Source organism: Dermochelys coriacea, chromosome 5, assembly GCF_009764565.3.
Source record: "Dermochelys coriacea isolate rDerCor1 chromosome 5, rDerCor1.pri.v4, whole genome shotgun sequence".
Lineage (NCBI taxonomy): Eukaryota > Metazoa > Chordata > Testudines > Dermochelyidae > Dermochelys > Dermochelys coriacea.
In genome coordinates this window covers 18,960,993-18,986,025 of record NC_050072.1, presented here as the reverse complement: position 1 = coordinate 18,986,025, position 25,033 = coordinate 18,960,993, and the positions used below count along the sequence as shown (strand labels likewise).

General features: G+C 38.7%; 1 protein-coding gene across 1 annotated transcript in view; it reads left to right on the top strand.

The window, feature by feature from the left end:
• MBD2 (methyl-CpG binding domain protein 2) overlaps window positions 1–25,033 on the top strand; it is a 64,381-nt gene that overhangs the window by 24,966 nt on the left and 14,382 nt on the right. Inside the window, exons 3-5 of the mRNA XM_038403276.2 lie at window positions 1,567–1,704; window positions 20,382–20,472; window positions 21,485–21,662. Coding sequence (XP_038259204.1) covers window positions 1,567–1,704; window positions 20,382–20,472; window positions 21,485–21,662 — 407 coding nt within the window. The remainder of the gene's footprint in view (window positions 1–1,566; window positions 1,705–20,381; window positions 20,473–21,484; window positions 21,663–25,033) is intronic.

The window sequence follows — 25,033 nt, the reverse complement described above, 5'->3', positions numbered from 1 at the left end:
CTAAGCATGTGTCAATGAATATTTGTATACTGATATAGGTGATATACAGATATTTGCAATAAAATGTTAATTTAAGCTGAAATGTAATATTCCAAATTTCCCCTTGCTGTTAGATTGTTGCATAAAACAACAATCCAACTTTCATTTTAATTGTATAGTCTTGTGTGGCAAGAATTTTGTTTTGTGTTTGTAGTGATTATCACTTAATACATTTTTTTTATGTTCTAAAACTGACAGTTTTGGTTGGTTAAAAAAAAATTGTTTGTAAACGTAATGTAGGCTACCACATTTTTGTGCTATACAGGATTACCTATTGCTCAGGTTTGTCAGTACATGTATTTTTTGTATTAATATAATGCATATCCGAAATTTCTGAAATAAAAAGCTTTGAAAATCCGAAATTGCTCTGTTATCATGGATGAAAAGACTGGCTGAAGTTCTTAAGTATGTGAGGTGTGTTAGCCAGCAATTCTTAAAATATTTGCTATTTTCGGTGTCTCAGAAGTTTTTTCAACCTGTGACACGACTGCCAAAATATCAAGCATAAGACCCTTCTGAGGAAACTAGCATACTCTTATCTGGATCATGTATCCTAAAAATGTTGTCACCGGTGTATGAAAAATAAAATATCATCCCCTTATAAAAATACCTAATGAAAATACCTGAGCACAACAAAGCCAATCATGCAAACATTCATTTTTCAGTAAAATAAAAATAAATTCAGACTTATGATACATTTTTATCTCCATTTTCTCCTGAACTGATCTAAAAATAGGGAAATTTTTTCATTCTTCTTGGAAACAAGATTTTACAGTAAGTATTCTAGTTTGGAATTAGATTATAGGTCAAACAGCTTATCTTCTAAAACCTAAAATACAGCACACTAAGATGAAACCCATTCAAAATATAAAATTTAAAAAATTATAGAAGGTATTGATATAGAGACAAGCTATTTTCACAGAAGTGAGGGTAATTAATGATTAGAACAGTTTATTAGGGTTATGGGGGTTTCTTTGTCACTTAGTGTCATTTAGTCTAAGATTTAAAATGTTTCTGAAAGAGATGCTCTAACTCAAAGTTATGAAGATCCTTGATACAGGAAATACTATGATCTATTTTTATGTAGGCGGTTCAATTAGATCATATTGGTCCATTTTGGTCTTAAGATCTGTGAATTTCTGAATAACACTTTTGTTTATTAGAACCCTAAATTACTTGCTTTGATTATGTTTTCAAACAGGTATGGAAGGCTGAATTTGTCATTAGTTTTCTGACAATAGCTCACTTTAGTAACAAGTCATTTAAATAAATAACGTATATTTTCCAATAAGGAAAGGTGGACTCTCACGCTGCTTTATTTTTCCATGAGATAGAAGTAGCCTTGAAACTTCTAAACCTCATTTTTTTTCTTTAAAATAAGTGAGTTGGTTGAAAGGTTAGCTATCCAAGAACTCATTAGTGCAGTAACAACAAATTCTTTCACAAGTCAGTAAAAATGGGTTAATCCAACAGCAATCTGTTATACAGTCCTTGCTAATCCTTTTTTTTTTTTTTTTTTTTAAACAGGGTAAACCAGACTTAAATACAACACTGCCAATCAGACAAACAGCATCCATTTTCAAACAGCCAGTAACCAAAGTTACCAACCATCCTAGCAATAAAGTGAGATCAGATCCACAACGAGTGACTGAACAGCCACGACAGGTAAGAAGGTCATCAGTTCCCTGTTGTTACCATTCAGAAAGTGGTATTGTGACCTGAGATCTAATTGGCTTTAGTTTAAATTTAAGACAGAATAATTTCTTTCCAGGGGAGATTTATATCCTTAATGTGATCCTACTAAGTGTGTCTCTTCTTTTTATTAAAAAAAAGTGTAGTGGAGAAGTAACTGAAAAGGTTTGATTCCATGCATGTTAAAATAAGTGTGTAGGAGGTTAACTCTTTAATCCATACCTTCCTTCATGGTTCTACAATTAGAGAATTTAACTGAGTTATAACACTTTTTAAAAACACATCCCTGTATTTTGACTTGAAGCATCAAACTTCATTATATTGCCCTCTTTACAGCATTTGTTCCTAAGAAGTTCACTGTTTTATAAAGGGGAGGGGATAGAACATACAAGTGAGCTGTAGCTCACAAAAACTTATGCTCAAATAAATTTGTTAGTCTCTAAGGTGCCACAAGTACTCCTTACCTTTGTAAAAGGCATTTTACTGGAAGAAGGCTTTACATAAAACATTAAAAAATGCTGTTTTGTGTCTCTTAAATTCATTATATCCCCTTTAAGTAGACTTTTGATGAATGCTCATTTTCAGAAAATAGTAGAATATATTATTATAAACTCTGTTTTGTACAGGATTTCATTTAGATCCCTTTCTTTTACTGATGTTTGATCATCTCTTCACATCAAAGGGATCTTCATCTGAAAAGAATGAACAAATGCAAGAACTATCACAAGGAACTCCCTGTTAGCTAATTATTAGTGCTATTTATATGTGAGTGAGATTTAAAAACAGTACCTGAAGGATCAGTGTAATCTTATTTATCAAGTCCCTATAAGGTTGCTATCATCAAATTAAGATGCCTTATACATTGGCTGTTCTAAGAAGAAAGTACTATAGCACTTATTTATGTATTCGGTACACTCTCATGGCCCCTTTCTTATTATAGAACAGAGTTAAGTTCTGGGGACAAACATGCTTTTAACGTTCATTTCCTATGAAATCCAGACTGCTTCTATCAGCATTGCTCCCTCAAGGTTCCTGTGTGCAGATCTTGTAAGAAATAGTTTTGACCTATCACACATGATTGGGCTTTGTTTTCTTAAAGAATCTATCTAAAGAATTTGGATCCTACATCCTGTGTAGTGTTTCTTCCTCTTCAGGTGAGCCAGAAAAGAAGAGATTTGGAGCCATATTGGATCATCTTGTTATAGAGGTCTTTCAGCAAGATTTGAAGGTCTCGACTTGCCTCACTGTTGGTCCCACGAAGTTCAGCAGGGACCATGTAAGTGTATCACATCCAGATCTAAAAGACACATAACTGCATGGGTCTACAGCCTCTTATCACCATATATTCTTTGGGTTTCCCTTGAGCTACTACACTTCCAGTGCCAGGCTTTTCCTTTCAGTGTGGCTGTACCACTAATATTCACCAAATGGTAGCTGTTATAGCACCTTCATTCTAGAGAAATGGATCTCTGCCAGTTCATACCTTGATGACTGACTAAAACCCTTCCCTGGTTGTCTGCTCCCTTACCTCCCACAAATTTAGTCACTGAGGTCTTCTACAACTAGTCTCTTGATCTTTATGTGAAAGAGTAATCTCTCCTCCTAAAGATTCCCATTATAGATGACTTTCAGTACTCAATTGGGTGAGGTCTTTGCCTTCTAAGAGAGGGTTTAATAAATTAAGAAGATGGAATGAGATCTAAAGCTAAACAACACCTGCTATATTGGACATCCTGTTTACTTTTGGACAGATTCCATTCTCATCTTTTACAACATCACTTCTTGGTAAGAGGACACACTGAACAAAATTATCAAACAAAATGTTGGTGTTCTGAGCAGAAGAGGTTTCTATAAAGATCGGTGACATTTTTTTATTGTTTTTGGAGACTTAGGTTTGAAATGGTTTAAAAAACTCTTTCCCCCCCACCCCTTCCCTATTTAGTGCTGATTTTAGACAATAATTCTAGGGCTGTGGTTAACTTAAAGCAGTGTTCTTGTTTTCTCCAATGCACTTCATCTCTTTGGAATGGTCACATAGATCCCAAGAACCTGGAGATGCCATTCTTTTTGTTTAAATCTGACTTCTGAAGCACAAGCTGGTGTGGCTTCAGCTTGTCTGCAATTTCCCTGGGTCTTTAAAGGCACTGATTTTAGCTTTTTCTTCTGTTCAGTAAAGCTCATGTGGTTCTGGGTAGTGCAGAGTTAACAGTATGCAGAAAATCCAAAAAGCTTAAAATTCATAGTGCTGCAATTGCTTGACTAACCCTGTGATATGTAAACTCACTAATCTGGATTGGTGGGGTACAGTAACAAAAAATTATATTTTTTACTATAATAATTTTCACAATTGCTAAAATAATTGATTTGAGGGGACCAACCATGGGAGTGAAGTTCAGCTCAAATATATTTCCCACCATAGTGTTTGTACTCCTTTCCAGCCTGTCTGTTGTTAGATTTTCAAACCATAAATTTGAATTGTTGTAAAAGTCCCTCCTGGAAAATTTATAAACAGTACATTTTTTTTATTATTGTGCAGTAAACAAGGAAGTTAGTTGCATACTATATACTAGAAAACTTTCTTCCAAACTATGTGTAGAGACTTTCCTAGTACAACAACTTAAAAGAAAAGGGGGGAGGGAGGAGAAAGGAAGGAAGGAAGAAAGAAAGAGAAAATAATCTGGAATCCTAAAACCCTCTTTAAAATTTAGGGATGGGTTTTCTTGGTAGAAATATTATGCAGATAGAAGCAGACTCTCCCAGCACTTCTCAATTTACCTCCAGATAAACTGTGATAGAGATTGAGTTTATAAAGACTTCCCTGTGCTTTGTATTTCAGGAAAGTCGCAATTCAAAACAGGCCATAGATTACTTGTTATTTACATTGTAACAAATATTAGTGAAACAATTTGACAATTGATTATATGCTTTTCATATAAGACATCTAAATCTCTTAAAAATTAGTCTCCTCCATGGAAAAATAATCTATCACAAAATGATGATAGAGGTCTTTTTGGTATATAAATTGCCAAATGGTCCAGAGGGAGCTCAACTACCACCTCTGTGTGCAATTGCACATCTGCAATCACTTGCATATGTGTGTATGCATATGATAGGTTTTATCCTAATTGTGCATTTGAATAGATTTGCACACTCAAATTCTGTAATTCTGCACATTCTACCAAGTATAGAAGAAGTCCAATGGAGTGCATAGGCCCTGCTTACTTTCCACAAAACAAGGATATGGTTCCCTATTAGGATCTTTTACAGGACAAAGTAATGAGGCAGGACTGGATACTGACAGTTCAGTTAGACTCTGAGAGAGTACACCAGGGTTTCCCAACATTTCATATTGTAGAGCATCTCTTAGTAGTGAGGCAATCTCATGATTGCTCTTTCCAAATCAAAGTGAATTCCTTCCACATACAATCAATTTCCCCTCCAAACAAAATCCATTCCACGCTTTCCCACACATACACTTTCAAAATAAACTTCCACTGCTGTTGATGTTGCCACCCCCACAAGTCCCACACGTGTACAAATTTCCCCCATGCTAAAACTCAAGTTCAATCAACCTACTACCTTCATGTGTCGTGGTTTCTCTATGCCTACGTTCCTCACTATTCCCCCATCCTAACCCAAATCTCCCTCTAGGTCCCTGACTCCTTTTTTTTTTTTTTTTTTCTAAGTACCTTGGTCTGGCCTCCTTTCTCTTTTTTACCTCCATCTACTTCCATCCTCTCAATAGAATTTGAAACCAGATTTTTGCCAATATTCCTTCATAGCCTGACTTTTCATGTGGTAGTCTCAATGGCTCCTTTTTGTGGTAGTCTTTGTGGTAGCTATCCCCTTAGCAATTCCAATAGTTTCTTTGTCACGTGATAGCCTCAGAAGCAATTTCTTTGGTGGCTCCCTAGGTGGTGTTGCAGTGAGATTTCGGGTAGCAGCTCCTTCAGGTAGAAGATGTCTTTATGGTAGCTCCTCCATGACCTTGTAGCAGCAGCTTCCTTCTGGGGAGAGTGTTGGTGGAGTTGGGAACTCCTTTTATGGAGCAACAAACCTTAGCGGCATCTGTGGTTCTATGCTTTTAGGTGTTCTGGCAGCAGTTGCACACAAAGGATGGAGCCAGGATCATCATGATGCTGCACAGCTCTTCATGTGCCACTGGAAAGGGCTTTTAGATCACAGTTCAGGAACATCTGGAATACGTAGTTCTTGGTTCTCTTTCTTGTTCATCAAGAAGGAGGAATCCACACGAGGGTGTGAGAAGGTACAGCTGCACATCCAGGGTTCCTAGATCTGGGCTGTATCCTTAGGTGGGGACTGAGTCTATTTATTGAAGACAGAAGCTTGCTGACAAACTACTCTTTTTTTTTCCTTCCGCCCCCTTCACTGCTGAACTATTGAATGCACTTCCAACTTCTATGAATTATTTTAAAATCCTCAAACAACTTTTTTTTCATACACTGACACCAACCAATCCAGAGGCACTTTGCTAAAACTATATTTGTCATCAAAGCACAGTGCTTTTGCCCACATGCTGCCAAACTTCAAGTCTGTCTCATTCACATAGTCCTCTTGTAGTTACTTCACTTTCTTCCGAAATTACTCTCATACCCAAAACCTGTTTTGGGGTCTCACTGAGGTGGCTCAAAGTAGTGAAGTTACTCCTTTGATGATGATTTTTTTACTACTTGCATTTTGTAGCATTTTGTTTCCCTTATTCCAGGCTTCATTTTCTTGTCTGTTTCATTACATGGACCAGAAACCCTCAGACTTCCAATCATTGCTGCTTGTCTTACTGCTTCAGAGTTGCACTGCACTCAGCTTTGGCTGAGGTTAAGCAGTCAACCTTGGACTGCTACCCAGAATCACTCTGGATGAAAAATGTCAGAATAGCTATTGGCTTCAAGAGCAGTTTAATCAGTAAAAAGCAGAAAGCCTGTTTCCTCATCATTGCTGAAAGCTAGTATGATTTTGCCTAATGTCAGGAAACTGCACCTTCTTCCAACTACTGCTCTCTCTCTCTTCCCATCCAAACAGACACCAGATGTGGTAGTACTTTATACTGTGGAAGTACTCTCTGCTCCTGCCACATACTTCCTTTTGAACCTGGAGTGGGGATTCCCAGAAGAAAGAAAAATAATATAGTCCAGTGGAGACCCAAGAGCTACACCTCAAGTCAACAGGCAATAAGTTAGCCAATCAGTTGCTTAAGTTAGTACTGCTGCCTGTTCAGTATTTCACATCTGACTGAAGAATATTAAATGACATGGCAAACCAAAACTCCTTTCTTCCTCATGGATTTCAGTATCCCTGCCCTCTAGGTGTCCGCTCTGTTTCAATCTCCAGAGGTTACTGCTCCAAGGTGAATCAAAAGCTGTACTATTTGTGAAGCACATGTTCTCTCCTTGAAAACACAGGACTCCTTGATGCTAACCAGCCTGAACTTTTTGACCTCCAGTGCATGCTACAAAGCCCACCTGTTTCTTCCCCAAAAGTTTGAACATAAGTCTCACTTAGGGAATAGGGTTTTTTATGTAGTGGATATTTTGAGATTTGACCAGTTATCTGCTGGAGTTATGAGTGTAGTGCTTTTAAATATGAGTGGCAAGAGCCTAGGGCAAGCATTATGTTTGTATAATTCAGGATGGATTGATTTAAATCAAAACTAGTTGAATCACTGATTTTAATAATGATTTAACTCAACAAGCAGAAAACCTTGATTTAAATAATAGATTTTAATCCTATTGTGTATTAGTACATTTTAGGTATTTTCCTAAAGAAAGGTTGTCTCATTAATTGGTAACCATTAAAACATGTTGATTTTTGCAAAATGAACATAGCATTTACAGTAATTTGGTGCTTCCTTTTGCTAATCAGGAGGATACAGCGCACGCGCGCGCACGCACACACACACAGACTTCTTTAAGTAATTATATAACATTTATTCAGATTCTTAGTTTTTACATTTTTATTATGTTAGAAAATGGTGAATGATGTACCATGATGAATGATGAACTAGATTAATGATGATTAACAATGATGAACTAGATTAATTTTTTACTTGTGATTGTGTCAAGCCCAATTTGGATAGAAATTCAAATTCCATTAAAATGCACAAAAACAGCATTTTAGTTTTATGCAATAAAAATATTAAGTTAAATGTTTGATAATAAGAAAAAAATGTTTATCAAAACATGTTCTGCAATTAAAACTGATTAAAGGAAATATTTGTAGTTAGTGAAATGAACTGATTTGTGGTCACCATGTCCTTCAGGATTTTAGAACTAGTAGATCATACTCCCTTACACCTAGATTTTATTCATAGATTGAGAAAAGGAAAACAAGCTTTCCTGCTTTTTTTTTTTTTTTTAAACTCCCAGTTGGTTTCTGAACTTTGAATGAACTAGTTATTGAACTGAACTAGGTGAATAAACTGAAATGAAGAAAGTATTCTCTCTGCAGCTGCAGGAAAGGCTACTGCTGTCTAAAGCTGGTTTAGCACTTCAGCAAACTCTGGCTCCAGGTACTAAGCCAGTGACTTCCTCTTCAGTGGTTTGACTTTCTTGGAAACTTGGCAGCAAATATGTATTGCTTATATTATTTTTTGTATTTAAATGATTTAAATAGATCATAATAAGTTGTCAATTTCAAATTTATTTTAAATAGTTTTTTTAAAAAAATAAACCTGTTTAAATAAAAATCTGTTTTAAATAAAATCTGGTTTTAATTTTAAAAAAACATTTTTTAAATGCTGGTATAATGTGGCATAAGTACTAATCACATTTGTCTTGCCAATGTTTCAGCTCAGTGCCTTCACGTTTCATTTGGCTTAAGTAATCCATGAGAACCTCTGGACATTTAAACATACACAGGTTGTTCATACAGTCTAACCAGAAAAAGATCCTCTGCCATAGGAATTAAGGAATCAGATGATATACCCCAGCTGATGTCTTAGATCCTCCCAAAATGAAATTCCAAAAGGGGTTGACCCTCTTCCTTCACCCACTTACCTCAGGATAATCCTGAGCAATAGATGTGCCTTGTAACATTCCCCAAGGATCACATGTGCTCACTGAAATGAGAGTTGAACTCTGAGAATCTGCAACTAAGCAGGAAAAGTAGTACAGCATAGGATGTAGTGGCTGGTTCTGAGTTGAATAATGTATTAAATTAAAACCATTGCATGTATTTATATTGTTATGAGCTGGGTGAATTCTTGTTGTTGTTGAGTTAAAACCTAATTCAGTCTGATATGTGAACACACCCCTAATTTAAGTTACTCGGAAGAGAGAGTTTCAGGGGCCACACAAAAAATAAGGCCTTATGGAGTCTGCCGAGAAACTAGTACAGTGTTCTCTCACAAAGAGAGAGAGAGAAAGAAAGAAAGAATGAGAATGAACAGTGAGAGAAAGAGGGAAAAGCAAGAAAGTCAAGCAGAAGCCTGTGGGCTCAATATGACTCTGAAAAGCTAGAAAGAGAGATTTTGCATCTGTTGGCTAAAGAGGTTTAGAGTTGTGAGCTAAAAAGCTGCTCCTTTTGTTTTTAGTTTCTCCTGCATTTGGAGAAGCAGGATTCTTTACATTCTGTGTAAATATATGATTGCATCAAACAGAATACTGGACTTCCACTTTCTAACTGGAAATACCCCAGGGCATAGGTGCAGACTCCTCAGGTAATCAAGGGAAAAAAAAACTGGTTGGTGCCACCGGCAGCCCCCCGATCAGCTGTTCCTGCACCTCCCACCTGCCGCTATCCACGCCGATCAGTACCTCCCCCCTCCAACCCAGTGCCTCCTGCCCACCCCAGATCAGCTATTTCACGGCATGCAGGAGGCGCTGCGGGGGAAGGGAGTGGGGCGAGGGTGGGGGGTGCTCGGGGTGGGCCCTCGAGGGAAGGGGTGGAGTGGGTGCGGGGTCTGGGGCAGAGCTGGGGTTTGAGAACCCCTCCAGACACCCCTCAGCACATTAGAAAGTAAGTGCCTCTGTCCCAGGGCCTGAACTTTGACTAGCTGATCAGTGGTACCTAAGGATTATATTGTAACAATTTTCCAAAGCCATTTTCTGTTAAGATTTTTTTAAACAACTCTCAAAAACTGATAATATATACTAACGGAGCACAAGTACTCCTAAGAACTTACTGTAAATGTGTGAGTTGCCTGTTCTGATTTTTCCCTTGGATTGTTGGATCGTTAATTCTAAGAAGTTGGAGAAAGAAGGGCTTCCCTGCCTCTTCCATGCAGAGTTCCTGTTTCCAGCTAAACCTCTTGTGGAGACTCTAAATCATGTATTGTACTTCTTGATTTAATACAGTATTGAACAACTTCACACATTTTGTGATACCTGGTGAAATATGTCTTATTAAGCACAGAATACATACATGCATAAAGTTTGACATGGTTTTAGGGGTGTCATTTTCATGATCTCTCCATGTGCAGTTTTATTTCAGAGGCGCTGTCTCCTCGACCCCCTTTTTATAAATGGGGAACTGAGGCACAGGGAGGCTAAGTGATTTGCCCAAGGTCACATGGAAACTCTGTGGCAGAGCAGGGAATTGAACCTGAGTATCCCGTATCCCGTAACCTGAGTATCCCTAGGCCAGTGCCCCAACTAACTGATCCCTCTTTCTTCTCTATTAAACTATATAGTAACTGGGGGTGGGAGATCTACATTTCTAACTACCAATGCAAGGAATATCAGGAAGAGAAATCATTTCTGTAGCTGTCACCATAGGAGGATTAAAGTGTAGCTTTTCAGTAATTAAGCTGCAAACTATCTTATGCTTTACATTATAATAAGTAAAATTGCCCTGTCCTCTTAGGGCCTAGTTTTGCACAATATAACTCCTGTAGACAGTCCTGTTGACTTCCATGAGAGTACTTCCAATGCTAAGGGTTTGCAAGATTGAGGGTATGTCTACACTGCAGTTAAAAACCTGTGATGGGCCCATGCCAACAGACTCAGACTTTCTGGACTTAGGCTTGTAGTCTGTTTAATAGTGGTGTAGATGTTCACCACATCTTGGGCTGGAGATAGGGTTCTAGGACCCTGTGAGTTGGGAGGATCCTAGAGCCCAGACTCCAGCCAGAGCCCAAGCATCTACATCATATTTCAGCCGCTCCTTAGCCTGAGCCCTGCAAGCCTGAGCCAGTTGATGGTGTCCAGTTGCAGTGTAGACGTACCCTGAGACCCTTAGTCTTTCTGTGTTCTGGACTACTTGTTCTAACTGCATGGGCAATCACTTATTAGCAAAGTGATTCCAATGCTTACATATTTTTTTAAAAGTAACACTTAATATGAGGAATGAGATGGAAAAGGCCAGTGCAGTCATGTTACTCTTTAGTCACAGGGCAACTGTGTAAAACAGGCTGTTTCCATTTATTGTGCTAAGGAAAACTGGCAGCTCATAACACTTTGTATTCAGTCGTTACAGTAATAGGGAGACTAATCTATCAGTGGATTTAGGCACAGGGATTTAGGCATTCCAATACTGAACATTACAGCACCTAACTGTTAGGGGCCTAGAAAAATCACAGGACCAACACTGTGATTCACGAAGTCGAACAAGGCGCCTAGCTTTCTATTCGTAGAATAGGAAGAGATAGACACCTTAGACTGCTATCCACAGGAGGAAGCACACTAGTCACAGAGCTGCCTAAGCTAGCCAAAGGGAGATGCTGACCAGAGGATGTGTGCTAAGCCCACCTCTCTCTCAGAGATAGGCTCATAAGTCTGTGCTGCAGGGAGGTGCCTGTATCTGCTTAGCAATCCACAAACAAGAACCAGTCGCCTGGAGTCTGGCATCTTAGATACCTAAAGCATTTCCTGCAGGAATGAATTAAGTGCCTGCCTGACTCTACACAAAACAGGGAGCTGGTGTGTGTGGCCACCATATACTTTAAGCCCAGTGGTTAGAACTGCTCACCTGGAATGTGAGAGAGCAAGGTTCAATTCTCCCCTTTCTTCCAGACGGAGAGAAAGATTTGAATAGAGGTCTCCCACCTCTCAGGATAGTGCTCTAATCACTGATAGTCTGATGTAGGCTTCCTTAATCTCTCTTGTTAAAGCTCTTCTGCTGTGGATAAACAATGAAAGAGTGATTGGAGCAGAGGGACTGTTTTCACGGCCTTGCTCTCTCTTGGCCCAGTGTCTGTTCCACTGTGAATAAATACTTAATCATTGGGCCAAACAGAGACATGATCCAAAATTTTTCTTGGAAAAGTGAAAGAATATCAGGGAGGCAAAAATTTTTTTAAATGTTTTAAAAATGATTTTAAATTATTATTTAAATTATTTAAAACTATTGCTTATTATGATTTGCCAAACAAAATACTTCACTTAATAAAAATCCAAATAACCTAATTGTACAAGTGCAAAGGACGTGCGAAGGATCACCAACAGAAACCTAGCAAGGAAATAAAGTTCTACCCATCCTTGCAACTGTGGCTTCATGTTCCCTCATTACTTCTCCCACCAGAGAAGAAGGGTAGCTTATATCTGATGAGTCAGGAGATATGGGCTGAATTTCTGGCTCTGCCACAGATTCCCTGTGTCACTTTGGGCAAGTCACTTAATCTCTTTACTTCAATTTCCCCTCTGTAAAAGAATATTCCTTATTTCACTGGAGTGCTGGGAGAATGGCCAAAGAATGTATCCCATACTAACAGGATGAGGGACTCTATTTGGAGAAACAGTGACCCTGAAAAAGACTTGAAGAATGGTGGATAATTAGCTGAACATGAGCTCCCAGTGTGAGGCTGTGGCTAACATGACTAGTGTAGAAATAGGGGAATATTGAGTCAGAGTAGGGAGGTTATTTTACCTTTGTATTTGGCACTGGTGCAAGAGCTACTGAAATCTTGTGTCCTTTGTTGGTGTTCACAATACAGGAAAGTTGTTGTTGAATTGAAGACTGTTCAGAGAAGAGCCACGAGAATGATAAAAGTTTTGGTAAACATGCCTTTTAGCAAAAGTTTCATTGAGCTCAATCTATTTAGCTTATTAAGGAGAAGGTTAAGAGGTGACTTGGTCAGTCTACAACTGCCTATATGGGGAACTCAAATTTGATAATAGAGGGTTTTTTAATTAGCAGAAAGAGATATAACAAGATCCCATGACTGAAAGTTGAAGCTAGATAAATTCAGACTAGAAATAAGGAGCAAATTTATAATGTTGAGGGTTTATAACCATTGGAACAACTCACTAAAAATTGTGGTGGATTCTTACCTCTAGCAATCTTTCCCACTGGATGTTTTTCAAAAAGACATGATTTTAGTTCAATCCACAGCTATTGGACTTGAAGCAGAAATTAATTCAGGGAAGTCCTATGGCCTGTGTTATGCAGGAGGTCAGACTAGAATGATTTATCTATTTTAGGTATTTATACAGTCCCTATCACCATAGTATCTGAGTACCTCACAGTTCTTAAAGTATTTATCCACATAACATTCCTGTGAGGTAGGGAAGTACTGTTAATCTCCCTGGACACTGGGCTTCCTACTCCAAGTTCTTCCATATCCTTGCTCTCCAGATATCCATCCTGGAGCAACCATGTTTCTCCCAGTGCCTCCGCACATCCATGTATCCCCTATTACCTAACCTTCCTCCCTGGCACCTCATGGTCTATGTGAGGAGTAGAGAGAGTGATTTGGGGAAGCAAGCTGTTGGCATCAGAGAACAATAGTATATGAGGGTACATCTATGTGCAAAGAAAATCCATCACCCCAATCTCAAAAGCCCGGGTCAATCACACAGTTTGGGCTGCAGGACTAACAATAGCAGTTAGATATTCATACTCTGATCCTCATCAGCTTTCAGAGCCAAGGCTCCAGCCCAAGCCTGAATGTCTACACTGATATTTTGTAGCCTGAGCCCTGGGAGCCCACATAAGTTGACCCAAGCTCTGAGCTCCAGTGCTGCAGGTTTTTCTTTGCAGTATAGGCATACCCTGTGATGTAATCTCTGTGGGTGGAGATGGAAGTTCTTGGGCCTTGAGTGTTTAGCTAGAGTAACAGGGCACAATTTTTGAAAGGAAGCATTTTAAAAAGTTTCTTTTGCAGAAATTAGTAGTTATTTTACTAAAATAACTCATTTGTCCTCAGAAGAGTTATTGTGCCAAACTGAGACTAAAATCAATGATTAAACTGAATGAGAAGGATTTTAATTCTTTTTCTCTGCTTATGCATATCTCAGTGTACTCTTAGTTATAGAGTTGCTACTTACACTTTCATAGTAAATAAAACATGGATTTCTTCAGTGTTCTAGAATTTTAAAGTCATTATCACTTTATCCAAAGAGCGGTATTGGTTCTTATAGGAAATCTATTATACTTCTTTGGAATACAATGTTTTAATGATACAGAGAGTGTCAAATAATACACACGAAAGACTCAGGATGCTAAATGTATACAGTTAAAAAAATTAAGATGCAAGGGAAATAATCTGTCTTCAACTACCATCAAGGTAACAATATAATTTAAGGGAGGGAGCTATAATTTAAAGAGGGAATCTTTTTCACAAAAGAGTAAAACAGGAAACCCCAGGCCTGCAAATGAGGAAAGGAAAGCTTCAGCTAGAAATAAGAGTTCAGAAATTGGGGGAGAGTTCACAGGAGGAATTTTAGGATTCAGATTAAGTGTTCGTAGTTGTATGAGCAAACGAGGAGTGACAGATATCAAAGGAAACTGTTGAGTCACAGAGATGTCCAAGAACAGGTTAGAATAATCTGTCAGTGGAACTATTGTAGTCAAATAGTCCCACAATCAGCACAAGTGTTGGGTCAAACTGGATGATCCAAAGGTCTTACTCAGTTAAGATACAGTTTGTAAAACAGTCATAAATATTTTGTTGTCCAGTTAAGAGAGCAGTAGTGTTGGATGACTATCTGTAGAAAGTTAATCTCTTTTTACTTGCAACATTCAGAGTAGGTAAATTATCATTCACCCACTGGTCCAGAGGTCATGATGGAACAAGCACAAGAATCCCCACAGCAATTGCTTGTCACATTTTCCTGTCAGTGCTTTAAAACAGTTGACTTTCTCGTTAACCTTTTCCTCCCCATGGATAGTGCCCTCCATTCCTGAGAAAATGGTTTCTCTTTAATGATTCTTGTTCAGAAGTTTATTGCATTTCAATATGAACTTGATTGTTCTTTTAATGAAGGAAGTCTGAATACATTGAGTACACTCATTAATTCCAAAGATACGTGGTGGGTGAAGGAGGGGAAAAATCAAATGTTATAGCCACTAATCCCTTACTGTTTGTACTCTATATCGGAGATCCCAACTAAGTGGTACATTACTAACTTGCCAAGAATGAAGGAAATGCCTAATTTTATTTAAAATGGAACTTATTCCTACCTGCTTTCAGTGTTCAGAGGTGATAGCTGTGGAGACTATATGTCCAATTGTGCAGTGCTCTATCGTAACCGGAGTGTAGGCTACTCATACATGCATGAACATACATGTATATGAAGACCACAGTGAGTGGACAGGTTGCCTCTAGCCAATTTTTTGAGAATTTTTCGTTTTTTGAATGACCTTCACTAATATGGCTGGTTTAGTATTGTATTAAGAACTCAGTAGTACTGGCAGGAGGAACCTAAGAGTATGTGTATGCTGTGTTTTTAAAACTCTCAGCAGCGAGACTCAAAGCCTGGGTCTACAGTCTTAGGCTTGTGCTATGCAGTGTAGACTTTACTGGAGTGTGGGCTCTGAAGCTTAAGGAGGGGGCTGGCTTCAGAACCCAAGCTCCAGCCTAAGCCTCAACTTCATAGATTCATAGATACTAAGGTCAGAAGGGACCTTTCTGATCATCTAGTCCGACCTCCTGCACAGCGCAGGCCACAAAATCTCACCCACCCACTCCTACCAGAAACCTCACCTATGTCTGAGCTATTAAAGTCCTTAAATCATGGTTTAAAGACTTCAAGGAGCAGAGAAGCCTCCCTCAAGTCACCCATGCCCCATGCTACAGAGGAAGGCGAAAAACCTCCAGGGCCTCTCCAATGTGACCTGGAGGAAAATTCCTTCCCGACCCCAAATATGGCAATCAGCTAAACCCTGAGCATATGGGCAAGATTCACCAGCCAGATACTACAGAAAATTCTTTCCTGGGTAACTCAGATCCCATCCATCTAATATCCCATCTCAGGGCATTAGTCCTATTTACCCTGAATATTTAAAGATCAATTACTTTTACCAAAATCCCATTATCCCATCATACCATCTCCTCTATAAACTTATCGAGTAGAATCTTAAAACCAGATAGATCTTTTGCCCCCACTGCTTCCCTTGGAAGACTATTCCAAAACTTCACTCCTCCGATGGTTAGAAACCTTCGTCTAATTTCAAGTCTAAACTTCCTGGTGGCCAGTTTATACCCATTGTTCTTGTGTCCACATTGGTGCTGAGCTGAAATAATTCCTCTCCCTCTCCTGTATTTATCCCTCCGATATATTTATAGAGGGCAATCATATCTCCCCTCAACCTTCTTTTAGTTAGGCTAAACAAGCCAACCTCCTTAAGTCTCCTTTCATAAGACAAGTTTTCCATTCCTCCGATCATCCTAGTAGCCCTTCTCTGTACCTGCTCCAGTTTGAATTCATCCTTTTTAAACATGGGAGACCAGAACTGCACACAGTATTCTAGGTGAGGTCTCACCAGTGCCTTGTATAATGGTACTAAAACCTCCTTATCCCTACTGGAAATGCCTCTCCTGATGCATCCCAAAACCGCATTAGCTTTTTCATAGCCATATCACATTGGCAGCTCATAGTCATCCTATGATCAACCAATACTCCAAGGTCCTTCTCCTCTTCCGTTACTTCTAATTGATGCGTCCCCAATTTATAACTAAAATTCTTGTTATTAATCCCTAAATGCATAACCTTACACTTCTCACTATTAAATTTCATCCTATTACTATTACTCCAGTTTACAAGGTCATCCAGATCCTCCTCTATAATATCCCGATCCTTCTCTGAATTGGCAATACCTCCCAGCTTTGTATCATCTGCAAACATTATTAGCACACTCCCACTTTTTGTGCCAAGGTCAGTAATAAAAAGATTAAATAAGATTGGTCCCAAAACCGATCCCTGAGGAACTCCACTGGTAATCTCCCTCCAACCTGACAGTTCGCCTTTCAGTAGGACCCGTTGCAGTCTCCCCTTTAACCAATTCCTTATCCACCTTTTGATGTTCATATTGATCCCCATCTTCTCCAATTTAACTAATAATTCCCCATGTAGCACGGTATCAAATACCTTACTGAAATCTAGGTAAATTAGATCCACTGCATTTCCTTTATCTAAAAAATCTGTTACTTTTAACAAAAAAGGAGATTAGGTCGGTTTGGCACGATCTATCTTTTGTAAAACCATGTTGTATTTTGTCCCATTTACCATTGACTTCAATGTCCTTAACTAATTTCTCCTTCAAAATTTTTTCCAGGACCTTGCATACTACAGATGTCAAACTAACTGGCCTGTAGTTACCTGGATCACTTTTTTTCCCTTTCTTAAAAATAGGAACTATATTAGCAATTCTCCAATCATTCGGTACTACTCCTGAGTTTACAGATTCATTAAAAATTCTTGCTAATGGGCATGCAAATTCAGGTGCCAAGTCCTTTAATATTCTCGGATGAAGATTGTCTGGGCCCCCCGATTTAGTCCCATTAAGCTGTTTGAGTTTTGCTTCTACCTCAGATATGGTAATATCTACCTCCATATCCTCATTCCCATTTGTCATGCTACCATTATCCCTAAGATCCTCTTTAGCCTTATTAAAGACCGAGGCAAAGTATTTGTTTAGATATTGGGCCATGCCTAGATTATCCTTAACCTCCACTCCATCCTCAGTGTTTAGCGACCCCACTTCTTCTTTCTTAGTTTTCTTCTTATTTATATGGCTATAGAACCTTTTACTATTGGTTTTAATTCCCTTTGCAAGGTCCAACTCTACTCGACTTTTAGCCTGTCTCACTTTATCCCTACATGTTCTGACCTCAATTAGGTAGATTTCCTTGCTGATCCCTCCCATCTTCCACTCCCTGTATGCTTTCTGCTTCTTCTTAATCACCTCTCTAAGATGCTTGCTCATCCAGCTTGGTCTACAACTCCTTCCTATGAATTTTTTCCCCTTTCTTGGGATACAGGCTTCCGATAGCTTCTGCAGCTTTGATTTAAAGTAATCCCAGGCCTCCTCTACCTTTAGATCCATAAATTCTTCAGTCCAATCCACTTCCCTAACTAATTTCCATAATTTTTGAAAGTCAGCCCTTTTGAAATCAAAAACTCTAGTTGCAGATTTATTTTTGTGAGTCCTTCCATTTAGTTTGAACTGAATTAGCTCATGATCACTTGAGCCAAGATTGTCCCCTACAACCATTTCTTCTATGAGGTCCTCGCTACTCACCAAAATTAAATCTAAAATGGCATCCCCTCTAGTCGGTTCAGCAACTACTTGATGAAGGAATCCATCAGCTATCGCATCTAGGAAAATCTGAGCCCTATTATTATTACTAGCCCTGGTCCTCCAGTCTATATCTGGGAGGTTAAAGTCTCCCACGATCACGCAGTTTCCATTAGTATTTACTTTATTAAGAACATTAAAAAGGGCTCTATCCATATCCAAATTAGGCCCCGGAGGTCTATAGCACACCCCAAGCACTATCGTAGGAGAGGCTTTACTAGTTATCTTACCCAATGTAATTTTTGCCCAGACGGACTCCGTCTTATCCATTGCTTCGCTTCTTATTTCTTTACATTCTACCTCATCATTGATATACAATGCTGCTCCACCACCTTTACCTTTGTTTCTGTCTTTCCTAAACAGCACATACCCTTCAATACCTGTAGTCCAGTCATGACTACTATTCCACCATGTTTCTGTTATCCCTATAATATCCGGTTTCACTTCCTGCCCCAGTAGCTCTAGTTCCTCCATTTTGTTACCTAGGCTCCTCGCATTGGTGTACAAATATCTTAATTTTTGCTGTTTGGCCTCGCTCACATTTTGTACCCTATTAGGCACAGTCATTCTACAGCCAGTATAACTTATTAGACTAGTATCCACACCGCCCTCGCTCCTTATATACATTCTCCTACCCACGGCTGTATCCTTTCTTACTTCGTCTTCTTCCCTCTCAATGCTAAAATCTGGCGTGGAGATTACCTGGACATCTCCCAACCATCTCCCCCTAATTCCTAGTTTAAAGCTCTCTTTATCAGTTGTGCCAGCCTTGATCCTAGAAGTCTGTTTTCTTCCCTACTCAGATGAAGTCCATCCCGAGAGAACTGTCCTCTGTCCGTGAATGCCTCCCAGTGGCCATACATCCCAAAGCCCTCCTTATAGCACCACTGCCTAAACCATCTGTTGACAGTCATAATCTTGTCACACCTTTGTTGCCCTTCTCTAGGAACAGGAAGGATCCCACTAAAGATCACTTGAGCCTCAATTTCCTTAAGCGTCTTCCCCAGCCTAGCATAGTCTCCCTTAATACTTTCCAGCGAGAATCTGGCTGTATCATTTGTTCCCACATGAAGGATAACTAGGGGATTCTTTCCCGCTCCCTTTAGGATCCTTTTCAACCTCAGATCTACATCCCGTATCTTAGCACCCGGAAGACAGCACACCCTTCTATTCTCTGGATCAGCTCTAGTTACAGGCCTGTCTATTCTTCTCAATAAAGAGTCCCCGATCACATAGACCTGCCTTTTCCTGGTGACAGTTCTATTCTCCAGTCTCTCCCCTGTTCCCTCTGGCTGCAAGTTCTTTCCATTCCTATTTTCCCTTATAATCCTCTTCAACCCATCCTGTATCCTCCTGGGGCTCATATTTGGTGTAGTCTCCCTTGACTCTTCCGCTTTTCCTATAGGACTAGCCTCTCTTCTCTTCTTCCTTACCCTTCCACCTTCAACAAGTACCTGCTGAGCCCCTTCTTCATTTTCCAACTCTGCAAACCTGTTCCTAAGCTCTATTTCTCCTTCACTAGCCCGTCTTTTCCTCTGCCTGGTCCTTTTAGTCACATGCTTCCACTGACCACTTTCCTCACCCAGTCTCCCCTCAGAATCCATACAGTTGTTTTTAGTACGAGCTCTGTGAGCCTGAGTCTATAGACATGGGCTCTGAGACTCTACCGCAGATTTTAAAACATAATGTAGACGTTGCCTAAAAGTCATAATATTGGTAGATAGAAGTAGAAAGAAGGAATCTACACCCTTCTGTAGGAGTATCTCAGGCTACTAATCCATTTTTGTGCCTGACAAACAGGTGGCAGGGGTAGAGAAATTGGACTTAATTTGAGTTGTATTTCAGATAACTTTTTTCATTAGAAAATACTAAGGGTTTGATCCCACTCCCATGAAAGTCAGTGACAAAGCTCCAGTCGGTGGATGGGATAATCAATGGAAGAATAAATATGCCCCAGTCTTTATGTAGTAAGTTGTGTGGATATTAAAAGTGATATTACTCCTTTTTATTTAATAGGGTGCAGTTGTAGATCACCAGTTATCACTTTCCTTGTTTAAGTGTCCTACGTGTTTTAGTTGTGAATAAACTCTATGCTAATATAAACATGATTCTGTTTGTGCTATGCTTCCACGTATATTTTTCTTTGCTAACAAGCAATCTCACTTTCCATCTTTCAGCTTTTCTGGGAGAAGAGGCTACAAGGCCTAAGTGCATCTGATGTAAGTGAACAAATTATAAAATCCATGGAGCTACCTAAAGGTCTTCAAGGTACTGTATGCCTTTAGTAACTATGCTATGCCTAGTAAGCAGAATGTATAAAAAAAGATAAAAGAAAAGGAGTACTTGTGGCACCTTAGAGACTAACAAATTTATTAGAGCATAAGCTTTCCTGAGCTACAGCTCACTTCATCGGATGCATTTGGTGGAAAAAACAGAGGGGAGATTTATATACACACACAGAGAACATGAAACAATGGGTTGAAACCTAAAAAAAGATAGTTAGCTTTTCAAATATTCTTAGCTGTTACAGTATGTATCTCTGACTTTAATTTACTTTAGTAACCCTCAGATCTTGACATGTGCTTGCTGGCAGAAACACCTGTCTCCTCAAAAGGGTTTTATCTTTTATCGAGTTACTTACTTAACTAATATAAAGAACATTTCAGAGTTGTACTCTTTTCTTGGCACAAGTGCAATTGATACGAAATTCAATAAGTTATAGGTCACAGTTAGTAATTGTTTATTCTACCACATTGGAGACCTCTATAGGAATTTGAAAGAGTTGTGAAAGACTTCACTACTACTTGCCAGCATTGGCTTCATTCCTTGTGGCACTGAAGTAAAGAGAATTGTGATACTGGGGTATAGATTAACGTTAAAAGCTACAAAGAGAAATTGTATTTCAAGATCAAATGTTACATTAATAAATGTACTTGAAGACAAGATAATTGCTGGAGAAGGAACCCAGATCATTAAATTGGTTGACCTTTGAGGAAACTGTAGCCAATTTGTAAGTTAGCACTTTACAAATAGCAAATATAGAAGATATTTTGGGATTTTTACTATATGTTAAAATTGCATTAACAGGGTTTCAAATCATTTGTATTTCATATCATCATTGCCATTAGATATGTGGTCTTAAAGTGTCTGCTCATACATCTGGGTGACATCTTATACATAGTTGTCTTGCAAACAGGAGAAAGTCTGCCATTTATAGTCATACATACCATGTGTACAGTAAGACATAAATAAATTAATTGTGTTGTAATTTACATTTTAGGAGTTGGCCCAGGCAACAATGATGAGACCCTCCTATCTGCTGTCGCCAGTGCTTTGCACACCAGTTCTGCACCTATCACAGGGCAAATCTCTGCTGCAGTGGAAAAGAACCCAGCAGTGTGGCTCAATACATCTCAGCCCCTTTGCAAAGCATTCATTGTTACGGATGAGGACATTAGGTAAGGGAGTTGAGACATGAAATTTTCAGTAAAATGTGCATTTTCATATCCTGAGCTTGCTCTTCATCTCTAATGAAAAACCAGAACATATTCCAAAACATTAAACAGAATCATGTACTTTCCCATTTGAACTTGTTAAGGGTATCTGTTAAACTGCAGAATAAAATGGTTGCTTCCTAAATATATTTGCATTTAACAGAATTAAAAAAAAAAACACTCTTATGGCTAGAGTGCTAGCCTGAGCCTTGGCAGACCAGGGTTCAAATCCCTGCTCTGCCACAGACTTCCTCTGTGACATTGGACAAGTCATTTTGTCACGCAATGCCTCAGTCCCCGGTCTGTTAAGTAGGGATAATAGCACCTCCCTACCAGAAAACTATGAGGCATTCAGATACCATGGAAATGGGGGCCCCAAATAAGTACCTTGGATAGATTTTTGTTGATAAATTTGTTTGTAAAACATGAATACCCATTTTTCTATATGGTTTTTGAGCCACAGAGAATCTGAGCTCTATTTTAGCCACCATTTAGCTTTTTGCAATATATAAACTAGGCTGGACTGGAAAAGCTGGAGTCTGGGTCCTTTTGCTGGCAAGCTCTTCACCTTGTAGCCTTGCACTCCAATTTTTCTAATTGACAGATCTGGGAATTGAATCCAAGAGTTTTGGCTCCCAGTTTTGTGCTCTAACCACTTTAAGCATTTCAACTTTTGGAATTCTGAACATTTCTTCCAGCAGTTAAGATGTCTCCTGAATACTATTGAATAGTGTAGTGTAAAACGAATTTCTTTTTTAGGAGTGATTCATTAATGATGAATTATTCTATTCGCTGTCATGCTTTTAATTTCCAAAACAGTGAACAAATATTACATTCATATAATCTGAATGTGATGTTATTGCCTTTGTTCTATAGATCAGAAAACTGAGTTAGAGAGATTAAATGACATGCTGAAGTCCTCCCAGGGAGCTGGTTTCAAAGCCAGCATGGGGCACTGGAGTTCTTGAGTTTCAGTCCATGGTCCAGAGCTTCTAGACCATATTGTTTGATTATTTTTTTTCCCTTTAAAGGAACATCAACTTAAAAAATAAGACTTCTGTCTAAAAATATTTTACCTGTTATTGTTACAATTACAGCATTTTATTCATAGTAGGGCAGTTTTTCCTGTATTGTGTGAGGTGTGGTTTTTTTCAACTTAACAAAGGAGAAGATACACTTCTTAGAAAATTATAAATCACAACAATTGGCCAGGAGGACTGAGGGCAGTGGCAAGTGTAGTAATTGAAATTACTTGTAACTCAACAGTGGCCCTTTTGACTGTTCAGTAGCAAGCACAGAATGTAGGATTATTTTAACTAATCTTTATTACTGCCAGAAATGAAAAGCAAACTTCACACAAAGACCATTTATGAAACTAAAACAGTGTAAATGGTAGCATCCTAATATAGCCTATCTGTTATAACACTGCAAAAAAAGGTGGTAATTCTAAAAAACACTAATTGCATTGAAAAATTAAGGGATGAAGAGAACAAGCTTTGGTCACACCTGGTCAGAGGCAAGTAATGGCTATGAATTTTGAAGACAGAGCATAACGGCTACCTCCACAGAGTAAAATTATTGCCAGTTTGAGCCTTGGGTAACTATTAGGATAATTACCACCATTACAAATTTATTAGAAAAGGAGTACTTGTGGCACCTTAGAGACTAACAAATTTATTAGAGCATAAGCTTTCGTGAGCTACAGTTCACTTCATCGGATGAAGTGAGCTGTAGCTCACGAAAGCTTATGCTCTAATAAATTTGTTAGTCTCTAAGGTGCCACAAGTACACCTTTTCTTTTTGCGAATACAGACTAACACAGCTGCTACTCTGAAACCTAAAATTTATTAGAGGCTACTTACCAGGTATTAGAGCCTACAGAAATTGTAAACACTTGTGTAGAGATGGAATATCCATCCCTATTGTATGTTAGAATGAAGAATATACTGCTTTGTGTGTTTGGGATGGGGTGACGGTTGTAAATCAAAAACTGGTCTCAAATGAAAAGGCACTAATTTTGTGGAACATATTTTGTGCTTCTGCTATAACAGCAGCTAACTGCTATTTCTAGAGCTGTGTACATTTTTGCTGACAGAGCAAATACAGCAGTGCTGGTACATAAACAAGCAAGTAAATCAAAGGGAGCCGTATTGGCCTTCACAGTATGGAAAAAGTGAGGGGGGAAATCATAGGTGGAAGTTCAAACAACACTGTAGTGTGGTTATGTACAGTTATTTGGACCAACATTTGCCTAAAAGAACACTTTATTTTGTGTTCTCCTCTGTATCTATGGAATAAAGTGTATAAATGTAAAAATCATGCTAGGCCCATTGTATAAAAAGCTAGATAGTTGATTGTACAAGAAAACAAAACAATCTATTTAAAGTATGTTCAGAGTTTGAAACTGTTGATCTTGGATTGCTGTTATTTAGACATGACATGGTTTCTTGCCATAGCATTTTTGCTACAGTTAAAACTAGTATAACCTAATTGTAATTTGATTTTTGAAAAGTTTGGCTTCTTCATATTCCCCCAGCCATTCACATTCTTACAGTTTATGTTCTTCAGTGTAATACTTTCCTACATCCTCTGCCCACCACATACATATACAAGTAGCAGTGTTGTGTGGTTCTAGTTAAGAAAAATAGCCACCAGAACATATGTTCAGTAACCTGTGTCCTGTCTTGATCCACAAAAGCTCCTAGGGCAAAAACAGACTCCAACAAGAGACTGCTGAATTGGAATTAATTTGCAAACTGGATACAATTAACTTAGGCTTGAATAGAGACTGGGAGTGGATGAGTCATTACACAAAGTAAAACTATTTCCCCATGTTATTTCCCACCCTCACCCCCCACTGTTCCTCAAACTTTCTTGTCAACTGCTGGAAATGGCCCACCTTGATTATCACCACAAAAGGTTTTCTTCCCCCCCTTCCTCTTCCTGCTGGTAATAGCTCATCTTAAGTGATCACTCTCCTTACAGTTTGTATGATAAAACCCATTGTTTCATGTTCTCTGTGTGTGTATATAAATCTCCCCACTGTATTTTCCACTGAATGCATCCGATGAAGTGAGCTGTAGCTCACGAAAGCTTATGCTCAAATAAATTTGTTAGTCGCTAAGGTGCCACAAGTACTCCTTTTCTTTTTAGGGTGATATTCTCTCTCCACTGAAGTCAATGGCAAAACTCCCTTTAACTTCAGTAGAGCAAGTATTTTGCCTTCAACGTGTACTCTGTTATTTTTTTTTTCAAAGACGAATTCATTGAAACTGGGAAAGGTATTTATTTAAAAACAGGCAACCTTATATTTTATTTGCTCCAAAGAGAGAAAT